Here is a 23,646-nt window from a genome sequence, read left to right as displayed (position 1 = left end):
TCCAACTCATGCGAATGGAAGCAGAGCAGTGCCCTTTTTTCTTCATTCAGATCTTTTGTGTGTGGGTTTTTTTTTTGTATCGTTGCTTGGCCCAGTGGAGCAGATTGCCCGTCGTTCGCTGTTACGAATATCTTCATCACGGCAGGAAAGCGGGCGACTGTTTCGTTGTTTGGCATGAATTATGAAGATAAAATGCGCGTCTCGAAAAGGCAAAGATGCTCTCGAATGAAGCGTAATTTTAAGGGCCTCTCATACACTTCGCTTCACCTGCCCATCGTCACTCGGACGCGGAAGAGAGAAATAATTAGTGGCGTGTGCTGTACGCCACATATTTTGGCAACGAAGCAAGTGTCACCACGCGTACCGTACGGCATTATTTGATACAAAACAAAAGGAGCGAACAAAAAAAAACACACACACAAAAACGCAAACCTATCTCAACTGGCTATGCAAATAAATCCACTTTGATCGCGGTCCGGCCCGAAATAGAATAACGGCGCTAGTGTATAAATATCAAGACACCTTCGCTCGTGGTTTTCCCGCGCGGCTCCATTTATTTACGCACCTCACCACAGACGGGCAGGCGCGAGGATAGCCGGACGCGTTGTTTAGAAGCGCGTTCCTTCCGCGACAGGGCCTACCAGACTAAACTGGCAATTGAAGCCGACGCTTGGCTCGGTTGATTGATCAACGGAAATGTATCGCTGTCGGCGCACATCGCTCAAATCGCGCCAAGCAAAGGTCAACGATTCCGGCGCAGCTGATCGCCTATCGGGCCTTGTTTGCAGGGTTTGCTAAGAGATACCCGGACTGTACCGGGAAAGCGGATTGTCACAAACAGTTGGCCAATTTTCGTGACGCGTCGCGGAAACTTTCACTGCAATGCACGGGACTGTTATTTTTCTTTTTGTTGCAACCAGACGGAATTATGTAGAATCGTTTTGCGCGTACGCGAAGTGGTGCGGGATTTAAAATAAAACGTGCCGATAGCCGGTCCGGCAAAGGTGGTACGGGTGACAAAATTTTGCTACAAGCTAGCTACCGAACCGGTGCCAGGGGCGCTCAGTTCCGTTCTGATGCTCGGCAAATGAGCATCGTAAAGCAGGGATAAATTAGCCGTACGGTGGTTTTAGAAGCGTGCCGCTGAAGGTGTTGTTCCTGGTGGCAGTAATTGTGGTGCTATTATGAGCGGATAAAAATGGAACGCAAACAGAAGTACGTTGCAGGTTGCACCAGGCATGGGTGGTTGGAATTGGTTGGGTGTTGATTTGTGGTGTTTGTTAATTGAGTTACGGTTGATTGATATATTGTAACGGCGCTTGTTTTAGAATTTGAAATCTCCAAAGTCTAGCATAACTGTTCTAATTGATGTGCATTGCAAAATTGCATGTATTAACATTAAAGGCTCATTGATCGAAGCAAGCTGTGGATGGAGTTTTCTTCTCCAACACTTAAGCCAACCCAACGATCGTTGCTGGCGATGAAAAGTTCATGTGTCAAGTACGGTAGCTGGGGAAAGACAACCCGGCCCAGTGATGCGAAAATTTTCATTTTCTTCAGCTTGTGCAACGGGGATAGGAAATTCAAATGGCGAAACAGCTTTCTATTTTTACCTCACTTTTCTCGTTGCAGCATCATGGTGCGGTGGCTAATGCCACTGATGCTGGTGCTGGCGCTGGCGGGCACGACAACAGCTGCCCTCCCAGGACAATCGACGTTCAGCTGCCATCTGCACGGGCGTGAGTGCAAGCTGTGGAACCTCTACATGGACACGCCGGACGAGGTGTCGGAAGCGATCATCAGCACGGGTGGCGATGGTAGCGGATCGTTCGTGGAGGTGGAAATCGCCTACTCGTCTTTGCCCATCATTCCGCCCTCCCTGTTCGCCGACAATGAGAACGTGGTTTCGCTCAAGATGGAGGACTGCGATGTAGAACTGCTCGAGGCGCATACTTTCGATGATGCGCACGAGCTGAAGTACTTACAGCTGCAGAAGAACCATCTCACGGTGCTGCACGATGATGCGTTTGTGCGTGCGACGAAGCTGTTGCGGCTTAACCTTGGCGGGAACCGTATCGTCACTGTGAATGAGTTCGCATTCCGCGGACTAGACGACTTGGAGACGCTGCGTTTGTCACGCAATAAAATCGCCCAGTTTGCGGCTAAAACGTTTGCTGGCATGAGCCAGCTGACGGAGTTGAATCTTGATCATAACCACGCCGAAGAGCTTCCGGATCGCCTGTTCGAGGAACTGGGACAACTTCGGGAGCTGCATCTGGACCATAACTACCTCTCTGGATTGTCGCGGAACACCTTCGTCGGGCTGACGGCTCTGCGGAAGTTGATTCTGAAGGAGAACGAGCTGTCATCTATCGATCCGCAGGCGTTCGGGCCATTATCCTCGCTGACGGAGCTGGATCTGGAGGGCAACAATCTGAAACTGCTGTCTCCGAGCACGTTCGTTCCATTGGGGCACTTGCGGGAGCTCGTCCTGGCCGACAACTATATCGAGCGGCTGGATGATGCGATCTTCGCAGGTAACACCAACCTGGAGATACTGAAGCTGAACAACAACTCCATTGAAGAACTGCAGCCAGCCGTGTTGGCGGGCTTGAAGAACCTGGAAGACCTGGCGCTGCAGCACAACGAAATCCGAGTGCTCGATAAGCACCTGCTCAAGAACGCGAACAGTCTGAAGGTGCTCCAGCTCGAGGGAAATGTCATTCACAAGATCGTTCCAGGGACGTTCGATGGGCTGAAGCGACTGGAAACGCTGGACTTGGAAGACAACAGCCTATCATCGATCGATGGTGGCTTGTTCGTGGGGCTATCTTCGTTGGAAAAGCTGTACATAAACGAAAACCAGCTAGAAGAGCTTAAAGCTGGCGCTCTCAAAGGGCTAGACCGATTGCGTAAGCTGGAACTGGAGCAGAATGTCATCCGGCGCGTGGACGAGCGCTTCCTGGACGATTCGATGCAACTACGCGTGCTCTCGCTCGAGGAAAACCTTATCGACGAGATCCCGGCAAAGCTGTTCGCCAACCAAAAGAGCCTGAAGGAAGTCTCGCTGGAAAACAACAACATCAAGCAGCTTCCGGATGGGTTGTTTGCAGCCGTATCCACCTGTCTCGAGGAACTCTATTTGGCCGATAATGACCTTGACTCGCTTTCACCGGCTCTCCTGGATCTACCCCGTCTGGAGCTGCTGGACATTTCTGACAATAAGTTCCGCGAGCTTCCAGATGATATGTTCAGCAAGGCGAAGCAATTGCACGAGCTGTATGCTGATGGTAACATGATAGACGATGTACCGGATGCTCTGCGAGCTCTGTTACGCTTGTCAACGCTTTCACTTACACGCAACCGTCTGCGTGACATCGATCCGCAAAGCTGGAGCATGATGCAGCGTCTCAAGGAGCTGTACCTGTCAGAAAACTTCATCGAAACCATCACACCACAGAGCTTTGAGCGGCTAGAGTCACTGAAGGAGTTACATCTCGATCGGAACCACATCCGCAGCATTCCTCCAAGCACGTTCGCGAAGAACACCAACCTCGAGAAGTTGAACCTTTCCAGTAATCATCTAGAAGGACCGCTAGCAAATAGCTTTGCGAGTCTGTGGAAGCTAAAGCAACTGCACCTGGCCGACAATCCGCTTGTGACGATGGAAGCGAATAGCTTCCGGGATTTGCGCAAAGTTGAGAAGCTTTCCCTTGAGAATGTTAGCTTGTCGGACATCAGTGGCAGTCCGTTCTACGGTATGTCATCGCTGGAGCTGCTCGACCTCGACGAGAATCGAGTGCAGCGACTGGAGGGTGCGTCCTTGCGCGGGCTGGAAATGCTCGAAAAGCTGCTCATCAATAACAACCCCGTGTCACGCATTGATACTAACACGTTCAAACACTTGGGCAACCTGAAAACGATCTCGTTCGGACCCGGAGCAATCGACTTCCCCGAGGATCTGCTCCAGAACAATCAGCGGCTGAGAGAGCTGTACTTGTTCGATTGCGTTGCTAGTCCCCTTCCGGGAAGGTTTTTCCATTTCAACAAAAAGTTGAAAACGTTAGCGATCGCTAACAATGGCAAGTTGGGCGGATTGAACAAGCAGTGGTTTAAGGATCTGTCTAACTTGCAGACGCTGGTGCTCACTCGGAACGGTTTGTCGCAGTTCGAAAAGGGGATATTTGATACATTGGATGGGTTGGATGAGCTGTATCTTTCGGGCAATCCGGTCGGAGAGCTGGATCGCGATGTGTTTGCGAAAGTAGTTAGTCTAGAGGTGCTCGATTTGTCTGACATGAAGCTACGGACGCTCCCGATGGGCTTATTTGACAATCTGTTCGATCTCGAAAACCTTGATTTGGGAGAAAACCAACTGGCGAACGGATTGGCGATTGGTGTGTTCAGAAACTTGTACTCCCTGAGAACACTTTCGTTGGACAACAACCATCTGAAAACGTTAGAATCTGCATTGTTTGATGACTTGAAAAACCTTCGTGTGATCGATCTGAGCGGTAACGAGCTGAGCAGTCTTGATCCGCAACTGTTCCACGATTCGCTCGATCTGGAGCTACTCGATCTGTCGTCGAACAAGTTCACCTCGTTTGATCTCCAGCAAACCACGTTTGCCAAAACGTTGATCGAGCTGGATCTCGATGACAACCAGCTCGTGTCGATTCGTGTGACGGAGGATCTCGAAGAACTGTACGTGGAAAACAATCAGCTGACGGAGATCACGGTGGACAACTCGCCGTCGTACAACTTGCGTAGCCTCTCGATAGCGAACAACAAATTCACTGAGCTGGATTCGCTGTACCGATTCAACAATCTGGAGGATTTGGACGCATCATACAACGGCGAGCTGCGGGTGCTGGAACTGGGAAGAATTTCAAAAACCATGTCTGTCCTGGAAGTGCTGAACGTGTCCCATTGCAGCGTTGAGGAGCTCGATCTTGCGGAGATAGAAGTGCACGCTTTTCTCGAGGTGTTGGACGTGTCGGGCAACAAGTTAGCAAACCTGGAGATGGATGCTTATGGCTACTTCCCGGCAATAGAGAGCTTCATATTCGGTGGTAATGCGTTCCAGCGGTTCTCTGTCGAGGAGTTGTTAGCCAGCTTTAAGGATCTCGAAATGCTCGGTCTGGAGGGTACCGCCTGGGAGCCCAGCTTCCTCGACGAGCTAGAAAACTACATCGAGGACAAGGATGTTAGTTTTTGGAAGCATGGTGTAGAAGAGGCCCCCACATGCACCATTGGACGTGTCAGCAATCTTTTCTGCAAGTAAACACGGTTAGCATGAACGAGCAGGATGGTGGAGTAATGGGATCAACGTATGATCAAAGAGTTGGTAAGAATTCTGTTATTCAACGTTGAACGAGAATAAAGAGTGCGATATGTTGGTATCCTGTCTTTACGAAAATTGAAGATATTGCGAAAATCAAGTAGAAGCAAGCGCAAAACCGAAATTGCCGTCAAATCATAGAACCTCTTTTGCTTGGTGAAGCAAATTTCAAAGATTAAGTGTTACTGGTTTATCGCCTCACAAGTCATGGGTTGTGGTAGATTGAAACTTGATAGAGATGAACGATCTGACCGAAAAAAAACATCAACATAAACAGCTAACCAATCAACCGATCCTTCATAACGCGTGACTTGCCACAGTGAGAACAAAAAAAACGAACCTGTTGCTGGCCAAGATGACATACAGTCAAAAAGAAGCTGATACGCTTCAAGGTCATGCGTAATCTTTCATATTTACTTTGCACACAGCATCGCGAGCCACTCAGTTCCGTTTCGGATGCGCGCTGATTCTGTGCGCAGAACGGCACGACTGTTGCGATGGGTCGCTGGATCATGAGGTAGTGTAGTACAATCCTTCACGATTCGTGCTGTTTAGAATAATGTCGTGTCTCGCTTTCAGTATTTTGCAAGTGTTCACACTGTGCTGCCTTATCGCTGGGGCGCTAGGTGTAGTAGAGTTCGAATGCGACGACAATGAGTGTGAATTTCTGCTGGACGAGCTGAGTTTGGCGGAAGATATCAGCGCTTACAAATTCCGGCTCACGGTAGAAAGTGGCATGGTCGAGACGTGCTTCGAGGGATCGCGTTTGTCGATTGTCCCACCGGCCTTGTTTGCTGATTACGGTGACAAATTGGACATCCTTGACATGCAAAAATCGGACGTGCAGAGGGTAGATCCGGACACGTTTAGCGGTGCATTTGGGCTACAAAGATTGAGAATGCAATTGAATCGCATACCGACGCTTTACAGTTTCATGTTCAGCAATGCTACCGAACTGGTGCTCATCAATTTTGGCAGTAACCGCATCGATGAGGTGGGAGAGTTTACGTTTCAAGGATTGAAGAAGTTAAAAGCGCTTCGTCTGTCCCGGAACAAGATAAGAGTTCTACCCCGGAAGCTTTTCGCCGGTTTGACCGAGCTCACTGATTTAAACGTGGATCATAACCGTATCGTGGAGCTGTCGGACGGATTATTTGAAGACTTAGAGCTTTTGGGAGAGCTGTATCTGAGCTTCAATTTCATCGAGCGCATCAGCAACGGCTGCTTTGTCGGTATGCCAACATTACGTAAGTTGGTGTTGAAGAATAACCGAATCAGTTTCATCGAAGCAGATGCGTTTAAACCAATGCCGAACCTACATTACATCTATCTGGAAGGAAACCGTTTAACAGCTCTCGCACCAGAGACATTTAGCTCGCAGACTATCCTTTTCGAGCTGAACCTGTCCATCAATAAACTAGTGGAGCTACCGAAGGATCTGTTTCGCAATACCGTTGCTCTACAAGTACTGAAGCTAACAAATAACTCGCTAGAGCAGCTACATCCAGATTTGTTCGATAATGTTCCCATCTTAGACGAACTGGCGCTTGAGCATAACAGACTAAAATCGGTTGAAGCGGCCCTTTTCAAAAATCTTCAGAACCTAACCACATTGCTGCTAGAGAATAACCAACTTGGAAACATTCCTATTGGAACGTTCGATTCGTTGCGTTCCATCCAGATACTGGATTTGGAAAATAATGGAATTACGATGTTCGAGGGAAGTTTGTTTCGAAATCATCAATTCTTGAAAAAGTTGTTCCTTAAAAATAATTTGATAGGGTTCATCCGTGGTGATTTTCTAGTGGGCACCAGGTTGCTGAAGGAACTGTATCTGGACAATAACCCATTGGAGGATAGGATTGACGATCAGTTTTTGAGACCAATTATGCTTTCGACGCTGTCAATGGATCACTGTGGGCTTAAGGATATTCCAGACCGCATATTTGAGAATCAACATTTTCTGGGCTATTTATCGCTACGCGAGAACAAAATAACTGAGCTAAATCCGGCGTTGTTAGCACCTCTCGAGCGGCTAGATGAATTAGATCTAGCTAAAAACCAGCTGCGTAATGTATCAAACTCACTAGCAAACTTAACTGTCCTGGATGAATTAGACTTATCGGGTAATCACATTAGCTACCTACCAGACGATGCCTTTGCTGGAATGAAGCACGTGAAAAAGATTATTCTCAATAATAATGAGCTGGAAGAGATTCCGAAAGCTGTGACTGTGTTGCCGACTTTGAAAACACTTTCCCTGACGAATAACAGGATCAAATCAACTGCTACGAGCGGCAATATGTCGATCAAGGAGCTGTTGTTGAGCGGAAACGAAATAAGCACGCTCCGCCTGGAACAATTGCGCAATCTGGAGGGGTTGGATTTAAGTAATAACCAGCTTCGTAGCATTTCGAATGATGCATTCCAGTTTAGCATGCATCTTAAAGAGTTAGATTTATCGGGAAATTTGCTCACTGGTCCACTAGAGGATGTTTTTCCATGGAAGCTAGAGAACCTAGATCTCAGCAGGAATCCGCTAGGAGAGGTCACTAATGCCACATTTAAAGACCTGAACAAACTGGAACAGCTATTTTTGCAGAATACGAGCCTCACAGAGCTTAAGAACAGTCCGTTCGCTTCCCTTGTGAAGCTGGAGAAATTGGACATATCGGAGAACCGATTGGTTAGGGTTGACGAAGCATCTATGCGAGGCATAGAAAAGGTGGAAGAAGTAATCCTGAATGACAATGAAGCTACCGTCACCGATTTGAGTGGACTGATCGAGCTTAGCCGAATGCGAGTTCTGTCGCTATCGTTTGCAAATATGCAACTGCCGCATGAGCTGCTCAAAAACAAGTCTAAATTGGCCGAGTTCTACGCACAAATGCCTACGTTCGCCAACTTACCAGCTTCATTTTTCCGTTACACTCTCTCGCTGAAGAAACTTTCCATTTCTGATAATAAACGGTTCACCACGCTGCCTAAGGATTTCTTTAGCTACGTGCCATATCTGAAGGAGCTTACACTGCTGAACAACAGCTTGTCATCGCTGGAGGCAGGTGTGTTCGATCCACTAGGCCTGCTCGAGTCATTGGATGTATCAGAAAATCCCCTCAAATCGCTTCCTGCCGGTTTGTTTTCCAAAACATACAGTCTCACAAACCTGCGTATTGCCGACGCCAATCTAAGTAGCCTGCCCATGGCAATCTTCGCTAATCTGGACATGTTGGCTGAGCTTGACCTGAGCAACAACCAGCTGTCGGAACTACCGGAAGATGTGTTTAGCCAACTGTACTCACTGAGAATTGTGTCTCTCGAAAATAACCGCATCGAAAGGTTAACGCCAGCGGTGTTCGATGGCTTGGAGAAACTGGAAACGGTGCATCTTGCACACAACAAGCTGAAGACGCTGGATTCACGAATATTTGCTGGGGTACCGTTACAGGCGCTCGACCTGTCGTACAACAAATTCTCAGCGTTTGATCAGAGCACGATGGCATTTGCGGAGAACTTGCTCATTTTGTTTATGCATGGTAACGAGCTTACGTTCCTCAAAGTATCGCCCACTCTTGAGAAGCTTTCCATCGACGATAACAAACTAACGTCGATCGAGGTGAACCTCACGGGGACGGATGGGTACGGCATGTTGACCTCCCTGTCGGCCGTACGCAATCGCTTCCTTAGTCTCGATAGCTTGTACAAGTTCAAGATTATGACCGCACTAGACGTGTCGTTTAACGAGCTAGAAGAACTGGACTTGGGAAAACTTTGCACCGAGATGCTGTCCCTTGACATGCTGAACGTATCGAACAGCCACGTGCGAAGCATCAAGACCGATGGTCTCAGTTCGGCGAACTACATGACTCACCTGGATGTATCGAATAACAATCTCACGAGTTTGGACTTGAGAACGTTCGGGTACTACAGAAAAATGCAGAACTTCATCTTTGGAGGCAACAAGTTCGATACTTTCCCCGTGACTGACCTGTTCGAGGTGTATAGCGAGCTGAAAACGATCGGAGTGGAAGGAACAGAATGGAAGTGTGACTTTCTGCGCAATCTGAAAGTATCGATGGATGAGGCACTCGTTAAATTCTGGTACAAACCGCAGGAAACCGACGACGGTGTTGTTCGCATATGTAACAAGACGGTCGACGGTATATGCTGCGTTTAAATGAAGCGAACTTCAGGATTCTATATAATAAAGCTGTCTGAACCTAGCTACATGTTTTTTTTTTATTTAGAATACTCGTAACTCTCCGAAACTCTCTATATACAGGTTTAAAAGGTTATCAGGTTTGGTTCTAAATGAACTGTTTTGCAGAATTCATTTTTGCAAACTCAGCGATAAGACAGCGAGTGCTTTATACTGCATAGATCAAGTATCTTTTTGATGTAGTCAAATGTGCAAATCTTCCTCGCCCTCTCGTAATTCGTGCATCGTTACTCTTACTGGCGCTTGATGACCTCTAAGTAGGACCATTTGAGGTTTGCATCATATGAATTCAAAAAAAAAAAAACAACTGGCAACGGTAATGATTGTTTGTGTTGGGTTCCATGCAGCGATCCTGCGATGTTCCCACCATTCACGCGAAACGGTTGATAGATTAGAAGAGGACCCAAAAAAAACCATAGGTCCACAGTCAAAGATTAATTTGATTATAAGTGACTTTTGACACGAAACGCCCATCTCTAACGAACGATTAGCCGCTGGCTTCGCAGAGTTAGAATAAGCTGGTTCTTGTTTTGCTCACAGGCTTATCAGTGAAAAGCGGAGTTTGCAAAAGAGGCAAAAAAATAATAATATTCGTGCATCAAAATTGTGTAATCTCTTATGGCCCAAAAGGTTGCTGTATTGTTGAAGATAAGCCAGGCTCACTCTTACCAGGTTTTTCTCTGAAAGCATTAGCCTTCTAGGAATGCACGAGCGCAACGTGTGATGTAATATTCGGACACTGATAGCCCATTGACCCATTGCGCTGCGCGGAAACGTTGCAATATAATCGGCGGCAGCCGATCTGCACTCTTCAGTAGAGCGGAAGCTGCTCTTGCAGGTGGTTCAGGAAAGCTCAGATGTCAAAAATGGGGATTGGATTTGGGTAAGTCGTTGAGAATTAGGTTTATAGCTGGATTAGTGTAAAGTGATTGACAAAAAATGATGTGCGTACGAGTTCAGTGGCCACGATGGCTTCCAGTGTTCTTTTCGAGCAAATTTTATGAACAAGCCTGGACAAGGACTAACCATTTTTGTCGTATTGTGCTCCTGTAGGTTACGGATCCTGTTGTGGCTTTGCGTGGCAGCAAGCCATGTGTACGGAATAGAGCCCATTGTAAAGACTTGTGAACCATCAGAATGTAGGCTCAGCGATTTGCATTTTAGTACCCCGAACGAAACTGCTGCGCTTACGATAAACTTCGATACGGATTATAACTACTATTTTTACTTCGAACGGTCTACCATTCCCGCAATTCCTAGCACAGTGTTTGCAAAGGATAACACGATTGAACTGCTCAACATCACAAGCTGCGATCTGTTTGAAATCCTGCCAAATACGTTCCAGTATGCGACTGTGCTCGAAGAACTGTACCTGGATGATAACCGACTAGATCGTCTATATCCCGGTATTTTCACTGGTGTAGTCAGGTTGAAAAAAATGCAATTGACGAAAAATCGCATGCGAGTGATTGAGCCGCATTCGTTTTCGGGAGCAGTCGCTCTGAAACGTCTAGATTTGTCCGAGAATCATATAGAAACCTGGCCGACCGATGCATTCGCTGAACTGAGCAACTTGACCCATTTGAGTCTTGCAAATAATTTGATCTCTGGCCTAGCGAAACATCCGTTCCGTCCTTTGAATATACTCCGGAAGCTGGATCTGAAAAACAACTTCCTTCACACATTAATGGCCGACAGTTTTGAAGGTTTGGGCGCATTGGAAAATTTGATTCTACAAAACAACCGATTGGAAGTTATCGACCCTCAAGCTTTTCTTCCACTGCGTGAACTGAAGGAAATAGATTTGGGTAAAAACAATTTGAAATTGCTGCCGTCAGGCGTTTTCAAGCCTCTAGCGAATCTGAAATCTGTTGAGCTTCAAGAAAACTACATCTCGCATCTGGACGATGATCTATTCGAAAGTAACCCATCGCTGGATACACTGCAACTTAACAACAACACTATATCGGTGCTAAATCCAGCCCTATTTGCAAACCTGACCAGTTTACAAAGATTTTCGATCGAGTTCAACCGATTACGGGAAGTTGACCCTCAAATTTTTGAAAACAAGCCAGCAATGGAGGGACTATGGCTATCAGGTAACTTCCTGCGGAGCATTCAGCCTGGCACATTCGATAACATGAAAAAGTTGGATGAATTACACCTCAATGACAACCTGCTCACATCCATCGAAGGAAATTTGTTCAGGAATTTGAGTAACTTGAGTGTGCTTAGCTTAACGGGTAATCGCATCCAAAAGCTGACGGCTGGTTCTCTTAAAGGAGCGTCATCCCTTATGAGATTGTATATTAAAAATAACGATGTAAGAGAGATCGAAGAGGATTTCCTGGCCGACAATCGGTGGTTAATGACTTTCTCGATCAAAGACAACTTCGTGCAACACATCCCGGTGGGTCTATTTAAGAGACAAAAGAGACTAGAAGAGCTTACGTTGAGCAACAACGAGATTGAACGTCTGGAGCCGAGAACATTTGAAGGTACTAAAAAATTAACTGAGCTATATCTCGCTGGCAACAAACTTGAGGATATTGATCCATCCGTTTTCAATTTGAGCAAGCTAAAGCATCTCGATTTGTCAGACAATATCATCCAAGAGCTAGAACAGGATGCCTTGGAAGGTCTTCCGAAGCTTGAGGTACTGATATTAGAATCTAACGACCTTACCGAAATTCCGGAGGCAATCAACAAAACTCCTCTGTTGAAAACTCTCGAGCTTCAGCAGAATCGCATAGAGAAAGTCAAAGCAGGCCAATTCAGTGAGTTGAAGAACCTACAACAGTTAAATCTTGACGACAATAGAATACACACGATGGAGCCGGGTTGTTTCCGTGGATTGGAATCGATTTTCTCGCTTAGTTTCGAAAACAACTCACCTGAATACGATGGCGATGATTTGTTCTCCGACATTACAAATCTTAAAGAGTTGAATATGGACGATACAGATTATTCAGGCTCTAATCGTGTCTCGTTTAGTCCGATAGAGGATTTGAGGAAGCTTTCACTCGAAGATAACTCCTTGGCTGGCTTGGAACCAGGATTTTTAAGTGATTTGAAGTACTTGAGGTCGCTTTCCGTGAAAAACTGTGAACTGACCTTCAACGGCAGTTATTTGAAGAAACATTTGTACTTAGAAACCATCAGCTTTGACAGTTGCCCCAGTTTTGCCATCGACGAATCCTTCTTTGCTGGAGCACCGCATCTACAATCCATTAACGTGCAAAACATCGAACTGCAAGCGATTAGTGTCAATGCATTCCGCAAGATGGAAGAACTACGAGAGTTGTTCATATCTCCCTACAATGGTGAAATGAAGGACATCCTCACGGGACTGAAAGAGCTGACGCGTTTGAATTTTAGCAAAATGAATTTCACTACGCTTTCGGATCACTTCTTCCGGACGAACCGAAAGTTGGCTTTCCTCACGATCATGGAAAATCCTAACCTATCAGAGTTGAAACCAGTATGGTTCAAGTATCTATCGAAGCTGGAATACTTGGAGATTAGTTTAAACAATATCTCACATATCCAACCGGATTTGTTCCTAAATACTCCAATCCTCAAGGAGCTCTACCTCGAAGGAAACCCATTGCATACGATCGAAAAAGATCTTTTCACCAGCTTGAAATCATTAACGGCACTTGATCTCGACAACACGTTGCTCACCGATCTTCCGTTGGGAGTGTTTGATGGATTGTATCGTTTGGAGGAGTTGTTTTTAAACAATAATAAGCTGTCAAATCTTCAAAACGGAACCTTCCGCCAATTGCATTCCCTGAAGCTTCTGCAACTGAGTAATAATTCAATTGAACAACTCGATCCCTTCTTGTTTGCCGACATTCCCCGCTTGAGGGACATCGATTTGTCGAGAAATCAACTGAGCATGCTTGACGAGCGTTTGTTTGCCTCACAGCTAGCACTTCAGGAGCTGGACGTTACGCATAATCAACTTCTTACTCTCAACTTGCATCAATTACTTATCGCCAATACTCTGAATGTGCTGGGAGCAGAAGATAATGAATTGGTGTCAGTGAAGTTCACACCTTGCTTGCTGGAAATAGAGTTATCAAACAACCACATCCAATCCATCGACCGACAAATGTTTGCTGGTGCTTCAAACGTGATTCAGTTACATTTGTCACAAAACCACATAACGAGCCTGCCCAAAGAAATTTTTGATGAAATGACCAAATTAACACATCTTTCACTAGCAGAAAATTTGATCCATGAATTAAATGGCGAACTATTCCATGGTTTGAGCCGACTAGAAGAGTTGAATTTGAACAGCAATTTCTTGCACACAATAGCGGCTGATGCATTCAAGGGATTGATCGGATTAGATAAGCTGTTGCTGCAAAATAATCGACTCGAATCGATTGATTCTCAAGCCTTTTTGCCACTGGTCAAACTATCGGAGTTGAATTTAAGTAAAAACAATCTAAAACTGCTGCCAGAAACTATTTTCAAGCCTCTATCGATTCTCATTACCGTTGAACTGCAAGAAAACTACATCTCCCATCTACACAATGGACTCTTTGAGAGCAACTCAATGCTGGAGGAATTATACCTAGATAATAACACCATATCAACGTTGAGCCCAGCCATTTTTGTCAACCTGACAAGTTTGGAAAAATTATCGATTACAAACAATCGTCTACGAGAAATTGATGTGCATTTGTTTGAAAACACACGTGATCTGGATGCACTCTGGCTGACTGGTAACTTGCTGCACGAGATCCATTTGGGCACATTCGATAGCTTGAGTGAATTAGAAGAACTGTACCTTGGTGAAAACTTGTTCACCTCCATTGACGGAGAACTGTTTAGGAATTTGAGCAGCTTGAAGGAGCTCAACCTGTCAGGAAACCGCATCCAAAAGCTCAGTGCTGGATCCCTGAACGGAGCGTCGGAACTGCAGAGGCTATACATCGAAAGTAATGATGTAAAGGAGATCGAAGACGGTTTCTTGGACGATACTCCTTTACTGGAGACTTTCTCGATCGATGATAATTACGTCCAACACATTCCAGCAGGACTTTTCAAGATGCAAACTAAGCTCGATTACGTTTCGTTGTCGAACAATGATATTAACTATTTGCAAAATGGAATATTCGATGCTTTGGCTAGCAGTGTGTCTGAATTTTATATTGCGAGCAATAGAATAACTCGTGTTGAGCCATCCGTTTTCAATATGAGCAAGCTAGTGTATCTTGATGTGTCGCACAACTACATCCAAGAGCTAGCCCAGGATGCCTTCGAAGGCCTTCCGATACTTGAGACCGTGTTGTTGGAATCTAACTACCTTACTGAAATCCCGGAGACAATCAACAAAACTCCCCAGCTGAAATTCCTCGGGCTTCAGCGGAATCGTATAGAGAAACTCAAGGCAGGTCAATTCAGCGAAATGAATCAGTTAGAAACGCTAAATCTTGACGGTAATAGAATACACTCGATGGAGCCCGGTTGTTTCCGTGGATTGGATTCACTTACAATGCTCGCATACGTAGATAGCGCACCTGTGTATGGTGGCGATGACTTATTCCTAGATCTTCCAAATCTTGAAGAGCTGTATATGGACAGAACCAACTATTCGGCCTCGAATCGTATCTCGTTCAATTCATTGAAAAACCTTACACTTCTTTCATTCAATGAAAATTCTTTGTCTGGTGTGGAAACAGACCTTTTGCGTGGATTGAACAATTTAGAATCGTTCTATGTTGAAAACTGTAATGTGAGCTTCAGCGGCAAGTATTTCGAGTCTCTTGAGAATCTGAAATTCCTCGGTATTGAGGGTTGCTCGAATTTCTCCATCGACGAGTCCTTCTTTGCTGGAACACCTAAATTGGAATCTGTAAATCTGCAAAACAAGCCGTTTAACTCGATCAGTGTTAATGCATTCCGAGGACTGAAAAACCTACAAGAGCTGTACATAACCTCCTACCATGGTGAAATGAAGGACATCATCACGGGACTGAAAGAGCTGACGCGTTTGAATTTTAGCAAAATGAATTTCACTACGCTTTCGGATCACTTCTTCCGGACGAACCGAAAGTTGGCTTTGCTCACGATCATGGAAAATCCTAACCTATCAGAGTTGAAACCAGTATGGTTCAAGTATCTATCGAAGCTGGAATACTTGGAGATTACTTCAAACAATATCTCACACATCCAAAAGGATTTGTTCCTAAATACTCCAAGCCTGACTGAGCTCTACCTTGAAGGAAACCCATTGAATACGATCGAAAAAGATCTATTTACCAGCTTGAAATCATTAACGATACTTGATCTCGACAACACGTTGCTCACCGATCTTCCGTTGGGAGTGTTTGATGGAATGTATCGATTGGAGGAGTTGTACCTAAATGATAATAAGCTGTCAAATCTTCGAAATGGAACCTTCCGACAGTTATACTCATTGCGGCTTCTTCAACTGGGTAACAATTCGATCGAACAGATCGATCCCTTCTTGTTTGCCGACATTCCCCAATTGAAGGACATCAACTTGTCTGAAAACAAGTTAAGCATTCTTGACGAGCGTTTGTTTGCCTCACAGTTAGCCCTTGAAGAATTGGACCTTCACGGAAATCAGTTTGTTACCTTCGACCTACAGCAAATGAGTATCGGCAGCACATTGACCTACCTAAGTCTGGACTACAACCGGCTGACATCAGTGAAGATCACCCCTATTCTGGAGACGCTGAGCGTGGATGGTAATCAGTTGTCGACTGTGATGGTAGACAACTCCGAATATTACCAACTAACGACATTGTCGGTGCAGAATAATAGTTTCACGACGCTGGAGTCGGCGTATCCTTTCTACGACCTGGATGTACTCAATGTGACGTTGAATAAGATTAGTGAAATAGATCTAGGCACGATCGTGAAGAAGCTGCCGCGGTTGACCGTCTTCAACGCATCGGACTGTACTGTGAACTCGTTTGGCGATTCAGCAGAATCAGGCGAACTTGTGCGGCTGGTGGATTTGGATCTGTCGAACAACACGTTGATCGTAGATGAGCTGGACAAATTACCGATTTTCTACCGATTGCAAAGCTTTACCTTCGGTGGAAATCGTTTCCAGCGATTTGAACCCGATCTTGTCACAAACAGACTGCCAAAACTCGAGACAGTCAACATCGATGGTACGGCGTGGAGTTGCGATTTCCTCCAGAATATCCGCGAAGCATTTTTCAAGGAATTCATATCGCTACAATCCGCATTCGGAACCGTTGGGGAATGCAAACCATCTGAGTGAATACTTTCTACTGGCTACTATATGAACAATAAATGAAACTCTTGCAATAATGATTCGGTTTGTGTTCATTTTTCTTATATTAACCACATTTTCATTTATGCTTACCTGTTCTTAGGGCGTTCAAGTAAATTTACTGGTTTCATTGGAAAGCCTTGCGATTGTGTGCTCCAGTTGGCTTCCCATCGGTTCCACGCACCGGAGTCCATGGTCAGCATCTCAGAAGTCTTGGGTGTGAGAAGTTTTCATCGTCCTATTCAAGCCTCTTCGTTAGTGATTCGGAAAAAAGCTCGCCCTACCCAGTCACTGCCCAGCCGGTGTCTAATTATCGGCAGGTCATTATTATTGGTTGATGCTGGTAGCGTTGCTGATGCGTTGGTTCTGCCGCCGGAACGGGTATGCACTGGCAGTCCCTAAACTACCAACCGCGAGGTTAAACACAAAAAACAACATTAAATAAAAATAACACCCCTAGGGAACAGCTTTTCCCTAGTCGTACTCTTTTCGAGCTCCCCATCAGCATCTCAGGAGCTCTATGCGTTAGTCCAGATCACGAACGTGGCTTAAATTTTTATGAATGGAGAACGAGAGATTTCACTTCCAGTAGCCAAAATCTCAAACTCCCATCTTCTCTCCACTGCCTCCCCTTGGAACTCGACAGGGCTGGTAAAATCGAATCAAACATGAAACAATTGATTTTGGTACGGTGCTGGGTGTGCTTTTTTTTGCCCACCGCGTGCTCAAGCTGGCGGGCTCCCGGCAGGTGTCCAGGATCCATCGGGCGGAAACGAAAGCTGCCCCCGGACACCTGGCAGAGAGTAAGGGAGTGGTGAAAGAAGACGAGAGAGGAGAGAAAAGAAATCGGTTCGAGAAATTCGATAATAATTCATCTATTTATTATACGATTATAGACGGATAATTACGCGCAGCGCTTGTGTGGAGTTGTTTTTTTTTGTGTTCATTTTCTCCCATTCCTCCCGTTCAGCTTCTGGTTCTGGATCCGCTGGGGCATCTTCATTTTTTATCTTATTTCGGTAGCGTGAAAGATTTGCTTCCCGTTCGGTGTGGCTAGCTTTGCCTAAAATGCTTCACTACCCTGTAGACTACGCGGGCTACGAAAACCATGGCGAAAGGGTCACATCCTGTTGTTTGTGGGTAGAATTTCGCACCCGCTGGCGTAGCTAACGATGCAATCCGATCGGTCCTGTGCATGTGGAGCGACCCCTTCAGTGGTGGCCTTCATCAGAAATATTCATCATTATTCAACGTCTGCGTTCGGCTGAATGTACACAATCCAGTTAGTAAGATAGAAATTGAGCTGCGCAAAAAAAGAAACGGATCCAGCATGTCGGAAAGAAGCATTTTCGAATGGAGAAGCGCTTCATATACTGGCAAGGTTACAATAAAATAGATGTGTCATTACTGTTTAAGAAAGACCAGCCGTCTTGACTAATAATGAGTAGAGAAGACGTTGCATTGATATGACACTTTGAATAAATCTAAATTTTTTATAGGATTCTCATCTAAGCTGTTATTTGCAGGCTTTATTCAATTGCACTATTGATGCCTATCCATTGCCAATCCAATCCATGCCTATCCAATAAAAAGAAGTATGCTCATAGTTGAAAAATAGAACATTACAAAATAGTTGAGAAACGTGTTTTTTTTTCTCAAATGGTTTAGTCTCTCATATTATGATATTTAGAAAACTAGCACACGTGATAAATCAACAAACAGTATTGATAACATACGAGGCGATTTGAGAAAATCCGTAAGATCATTTTCCCTCTCACAAAATAACCCTCTCCGTTTGTAGAGTAGCAGCAGTAAAATCAAAGTAAGTAGTAAAACTGAGAAAGAATATCAAGACCCGAAGAAAACAGCAGCATTTGTGCGTTAGAAGCACCAGGCCAGCTAGACGAATGAGCCCACTATTGGGCCACCGCAACAGATGCAGCCCCAGATTGCTGGGAGGTTCGTCTAGCATTTGGCTCCAGCTGCGTCGCTTCCACAACCAAGCCCTAAATCTATTGCCTGTGGATAGATCGAGCCGAAAGAGGCCAGTGGAAGATCGTTCGATCGTTCGTAGGAAGAGAAAAAATAAGCGCGAACCGACCGATCGCGAGCTCGTTTTTACCACACCGATTGGGGAAACGTCTGCTGGCTGACCGTGTTCGAGACTCCAACCCCTGGTGAGTGAGGGGTTCAGGACGCCATCCTACGCAGGGTGTGCAGAGTAAGCGGCCCGTTGCCCGTGACGTGGCTCAGGGAAGGAGACGGTTACGTAGTCATTATACCTTCCGGGTTCATTCATGTTTTCGTTTCGCACTCGCTGCTGGAGATGATGGTTGCGCCTTCGGTAGCCTCGGTGCCGGTTGCGTATTCCGTGCGTGCGTGACGGGCGGACCCGTGGGGGATGATCGAGCTGATGCCGCGAACTGATTTCGTGAGTAAATGTAGCATCAAGGTTACCGCTCGGTCGGACTCGAATGAAAAAGCAACAAGCTGGAAGTGGGATGGGAATCGTTCCTTAGCTAGCCTCAGGTGGAAGAGGAATGATGATGCCTCTGCACGATAGCTTCAAACTGACGAAATGCGTCATTGGACTCGAGGGATTGGAGCTACTCGTCATTCGAGCGAACGCACAAGACCTCTATTGTGCACGGCATCACTCAGGAAGAAACTAAAGGAACCGTCCAGGACGAACCCACTGAAAACTACGATACCAAGGTCTCCACCGGCGAAGGTGCGTGTTTGAACGTGGATTAGGGATTTTGCGAGAGCGCTAAGGGTAAACCCGACACCGATTGAACGACCAAAAAATCGTCTGCGTTTCCATGCGACCCTGAGCAAGTCTACCCAATTCGGGAGCCAATTAGGAAGGCTCTAACTGACGATTTTGTTAAACCCTTTGGTAGGTAGATCACGCGATCGAAAGGACACACACAGAATGGGAGATGGCTCTTTGTGTTTTGCTCCAAATCAATCAAATGAGCACGAGAAGGTAAGTGAAGAATGCTTCCTGTGCGCTTAAGGTAGTTCTTTAATCCGTCCGCTGAAGGAATCCACGGATGAAGCGTTTTAAAACAGTTGTAAAATATTCATTTAACATATCTTTCTTTCGCCTTATACGCAGAAATGGCGGACAACATTCCGTTCAGCGTTTAATCGGTTCGATGGCACAGGCTTTGGTGGCAGCGCTCAATTAAAGCATTCCATCGAGAGGTCTTAAATCATTTTCCCGCCTTACGACGAATCCCACACTAAATTGCTCCCTTGCCGCGCGACCTTCAGCTAATCGTCCCGCTATCTCACCCTCGACCGGTAGTGCTCTGTCGTTGGCGATGTAAAATGCGACACATACACACACACACACACGCGCACGTATGGTTGCCGTAATGAGTAGTCCCTGGAAGGAGGTATCTTTTTGCAGACGTCCCAAAAGGATTTTAAAACATAAATAAATAACATTGATAAGAAGCATTTGGAGAATGTTGAGGTTACGCAGGCTATAAACAAGTGCCGAAGGAGTGTTTCGTTCAATTCAATTCAATTCCCTGTGATGTATTCCGACAGTCAAGATTTGTTTGTGGAATTTTAAACAGACTTTAATGAGTGCAATCAGCCCTTCAGTGTCAATGGTTTGGTCAATTTTTTTTGCTAAAAAATAGTACACATTTGTGGTATATTTCTTGCAAAACGTTGGAACGTTTACGATTTTCTCTCAAAGTGTGGTTACTCTGATTTTTTATCATCGGTTTCCTCTGGAGCAACAACGCTGCACCTGAAGAAAGGGACACGCAAAGGCACGCGTGTTTCCGGCAGGGCTAAGGGCCCAAATTCATCGCACACGCGACGTTTCTCGGTGTTTTGTTGTCGTGCACCCTGACAGAACGGGTCGAGACAACTCTTCACCCCTAGATAGAAGCGGAAACAGAACAGCGAGACCGCGTTTCTATGGTTTCGTTCGAGCTCCTCTCGTTTGCTCTCGTTCGCTCTTTTCTGCATAGTCTCTCTCTCTCTCTCTCTCTCTCTTGCTCTAGGCTCCTTCAACTCAGCCAGCGTAGAAACACGAGTTCTACGAAGCTCTGTAGAACAGGTTTTATTCGCACCCCTTGGCCGGAGTTTCCGTTCCTTCTCAAACGAAAGCGAGCAAAGAAAAATTCAATGGCAGTCTGCTGCATACGGTGATCTCGCTCTCGCGCATGATCACCCGCCATCGTTCAGCCCTTATCGACAGGGTTGCTTTGAGGGGCGGAGCCAATGGGGTGAACCGCAGCCAATCGGCAGTCGCAGACGTCGTAAGGGTTGCAAAATGGTGCACCGCGAGCAGCGCCCTCTGTGGTGGCATCGTGCGGCCGCGTTTGCGCTGGAAGTGCGAGAGGCGAGCGCGTTAGTCTTTATCTCCCTTTGCTCGCGGTTGGTCGCGCACGTCGTCGTCGTCGTCGTCGTTGTCCGTTTGTCCGCTCGTCGTCGTTCGTCGCTTGTGATCCTGCGGGATTCCGTGTGAGTCTGGTGTTCCGGCGTGCTTTTCGTGCCACGTTAGGGCGATTGCCCAATTTCTCGGTGACCTCGTGCATTCATGTGTACCTGTGAGAGTGTGTGCTTTGTCTATTTTAATTGAAAAGCCATCGAGAAATCCACCTGTGTGGGCTCGAAGTGTCCGATCCGGCGGAACCGCAACGGAGTTGACGGTGCAAAAAAAAAGAGAAAAAAATAAGCACAGCAGAAAAGGGCCTCGAGAGCGCTTTCCGAGAACAGAATTGGGTGGTTTTGAAAGAAATTAACAGGAGTTCATCTTCCGCTGAATAACACCGTTGTCGTGTGGGAAAAGTGGCGACAAAAAATGATCGTGAAAAGTGCTCTGGTGTGATTCGGGAGGTGCAACATCAGCCATCTGCTAGAAAGGAAGTGCAGATCGACGGAAAACTTGCGCACGTTTTCAAGTGGTTCGTTCGCTTCATCGACTGATTAACACCCAGCGGTGTGAGTTGGATCCAACACGGAAAGTGACCCATCCCCTAGAACCCTTTTCCGCACAAGAAAGCAGAATAGGCGGAGGTAGAACGAAGCGTGAAAATCAAATAGATTGATCAAGTGAAAGTGCGCCATCTCTGATAGAGCTTTCGGCGCCTCCGCAGGGAACAAGTGTGAAAGGGCACGGTAGGATCGACTCGCAACCCCGACACCGGGTTTGAACTGTTCCATCGAAGGCTCCGAGCGAAGAAGCACACCGTGAAGAAGGAAGCTCAAAAAGGGCCCGAGGGCTCCCGCAGCGAATAAGGAACCAACGATTGACGCGTTTCCATGCTTCAGCCACGAGTGACCCGCAGCTAGTGCAGCAGCAGGCACAGTTTTAAGGAACCGCGTGAAGAAGGGCGAGTGGCCCTTACGAGCCGGGAAAAAGAAAGTGTGTTTCCGGGCGCGAATTCGAGTGACGTGTGTTTTTTGCCGGGAAATTGTCGGCGACAGTTGTGATCGCGATCGCGGAAATTACGTGACAACCTTTCGCGTGGTTCGTGGGCAAAAGCGCGAGTTTGGAAAGAAATTCGCTCCACCAGCCGCGCGCAGGTGAACTAGCGGCCCCAGTGTTTTCACGGGCAACCCAAGTGTGGCCCTTTTGTGTGAACGGTGAACCCACCGGTGAACCGGCCAAGATAGAGAGTGCGATAGGTGACTACGCTTACAACAACGGCCTTACAATTCATTTCGATAAAGTGGCCTCGATCGGCGCCAACACGCTCAACTTCACGGACCTGGGGAGCCCTTACGAGGGCCCCCCAAGCACACCCCAGTCCGGGATGGACGCACCGGATGCGCCACACACACCGAAGTACATCGACGGTGGTGCGACGGCCGCTGCGCCCGGCAAATCCGCCTTCGTCGAGCTTCAGCAGCATGGGTTAGTGTCGAGTGTCCTGGGGCTTTTTGGGGGTTGGTTGTATGTGTCCGTTACCAGTTCTGATCCAAAGCGTGACTCTCAAATCGTATTCCAATATTTTCTGCCCACCTGCGTGTCGTGTCAAAGGAGGTCGAAAATCCAACCGAATAAAGCTCCACTCATGCGCCTCGAGTCCGGTGGGAAAATGTGTCGCAGGAGAGCCAACAAAATCAATACCGAAACGGTCCATTACGCCGTTTAATTGCACCGGTTTCCGTGAAAGCAATTAGCACCCAATCGATTGGTGCCTTATCATCATCATCATCATCATCGCGCGGTAATGCAACAGAATGAAAAAACTTCGTTCGAACAGTTGTGAAGCGAGTTTGGCTTTGCTGGCTGACACAAACGTCATTTCCAATTGGAATCACTGGTGACGAGAGCGATGCAAAACCGAAAATGACAGTGATAAATGCACTTCTGCGCGTCCGGAGAGGTCACAAAAAAGGACGATCTGACTTCCGAGCCGTCGGATAAATGCCGCAAAAATATGTGTAACGCTCATTACGGTGCACGGGCGGCAATTAACGCGGCTAATGGTAATGGCTAACCGACGCATGGCACGGTTGGCACGCGCACCCGTCAACAGTGAAGCGCTATCGGTACCCCAAGGTGGCTCCACGCGGCCATTTTTGGCGAGTTTCCACTTAGTGGGCGCGAGAGCACTTGTGTGTCGAGGTGGAGGAGAACAAAAATAAAAAAAGAGGAAGCCCACGATCATCTATCGATCGCGCATTCTCGCGATCAAGATCCCGGTTTCATGGCAGCGGCCCGATTTGGGTGTATCGTTTTTCACTGGGGTGGGTTTTTGCCTGGGCACCCTCCATTGCCTTTGCCATTTCCGCTAGCTCCAGTGCTCTTTTTTTTACGACCTC

The 23,646-nt window shown here is 46.6% G+C and overlaps 3 protein-coding genes across 4 annotated transcripts in view; all 3 read left to right on the top strand.

Annotated features, from left to right (window-relative positions):
- Positions 1-1,765: 1,765 nt before the first annotated feature.
- LOC128725013 (uncharacterized) lies at positions 1,766-9,518 on the top strand. The gene is made up of 2 exons (XM_053818731.1): positions 1,766-5,280; positions 5,921-9,518. Exons 1-2 carry the CDS (start codon positions 1,766-1,768, stop codon positions 9,516-9,518), a joined length of 7,113 nt encoding a protein of 2,370 aa, XP_053674706.1.
- Positions 9,519-10,392: 874 nt separating this feature from the next.
- On the top strand, positions 10,393-16,872 carry LOC128727329 (toll-like receptor 6). 2 transcript variants are annotated; one of them, XM_053821229.1, is made up of 3 exons: positions 10,393-10,443; positions 10,614-11,787; positions 14,425-16,872. In XM_053821229.1, exons 1-3 carry the CDS (start codon positions 10,418-10,420, stop codon positions 16,831-16,833), a joined length of 3,609 nt encoding a protein of 1,202 aa, XP_053677204.1. In that variant the 5' UTR covers positions 10,393-10,417; the 3' UTR covers positions 16,834-16,872. The 2 variants fall into 2 exon arrangements, with proteins under 2 accessions (XP_053677204.1, XP_053677202.1); XM_053821227.1 differs by having other exon boundaries at positions 10,614-16,872.
- A 5,759-nt stretch (positions 16,873-22,631) lies between these two features.
- LOC128725804 (homeotic protein distal-less) overlaps positions 22,632-23,646 on the top strand; it is a 40,513-nt gene continuing 39,498 nt past the window's right edge. Inside the window, exon 1 of the mRNA XM_053819573.1 lies at positions 22,632-22,732. Within this exon, the coding sequence (XP_053675548.1) occupies positions 22,632-22,732 (101 nt within the window). The remainder of the gene's footprint in view (positions 22,733-23,646) is intronic.

This window comes from Anopheles nili, chromosome 3 (genome assembly GCF_943737925.1).
Source record: "Anopheles nili chromosome 3, idAnoNiliSN_F5_01, whole genome shotgun sequence".
NCBI classification, from domain to species: Eukaryota; Metazoa; Arthropoda; class Insecta; order Diptera; family Culicidae; genus Anopheles; species Anopheles nili.
Note: the sequence above shows the minus strand (reverse complement) of the source record. Positions and strands in the feature narration are given on the sequence as shown.

Bases quoted from the DNA above. Each gene is read 5' to 3' on its own strand.
- LOC128725013 (XM_053818731.1), top strand. From the start codon at position 1,766: ATGGACACGCCGGACGAGGTGTCGGAAGCGATCATCAGCACGGGTGGC. The intron at 5,281-5,920 runs GTAAACACGGTT...TCTCGCTTTCAG, and splicing joins GTCAGCAATCTTTTCTGCAA to TATTTTGCAAGTGTTCACAC.
- LOC128727329 (XM_053821227.1), top strand. From the start codon at position 10,418: ATGTCAAAAATGGGGATTGGATTTGG. The intron at 10,444-10,613 runs GTAAGTCGTTGA...GTGCTCCTGTAG, and splicing joins AAAATGGGGATTGGATTTGG to GTTACGGATCCTGTTGTGGC.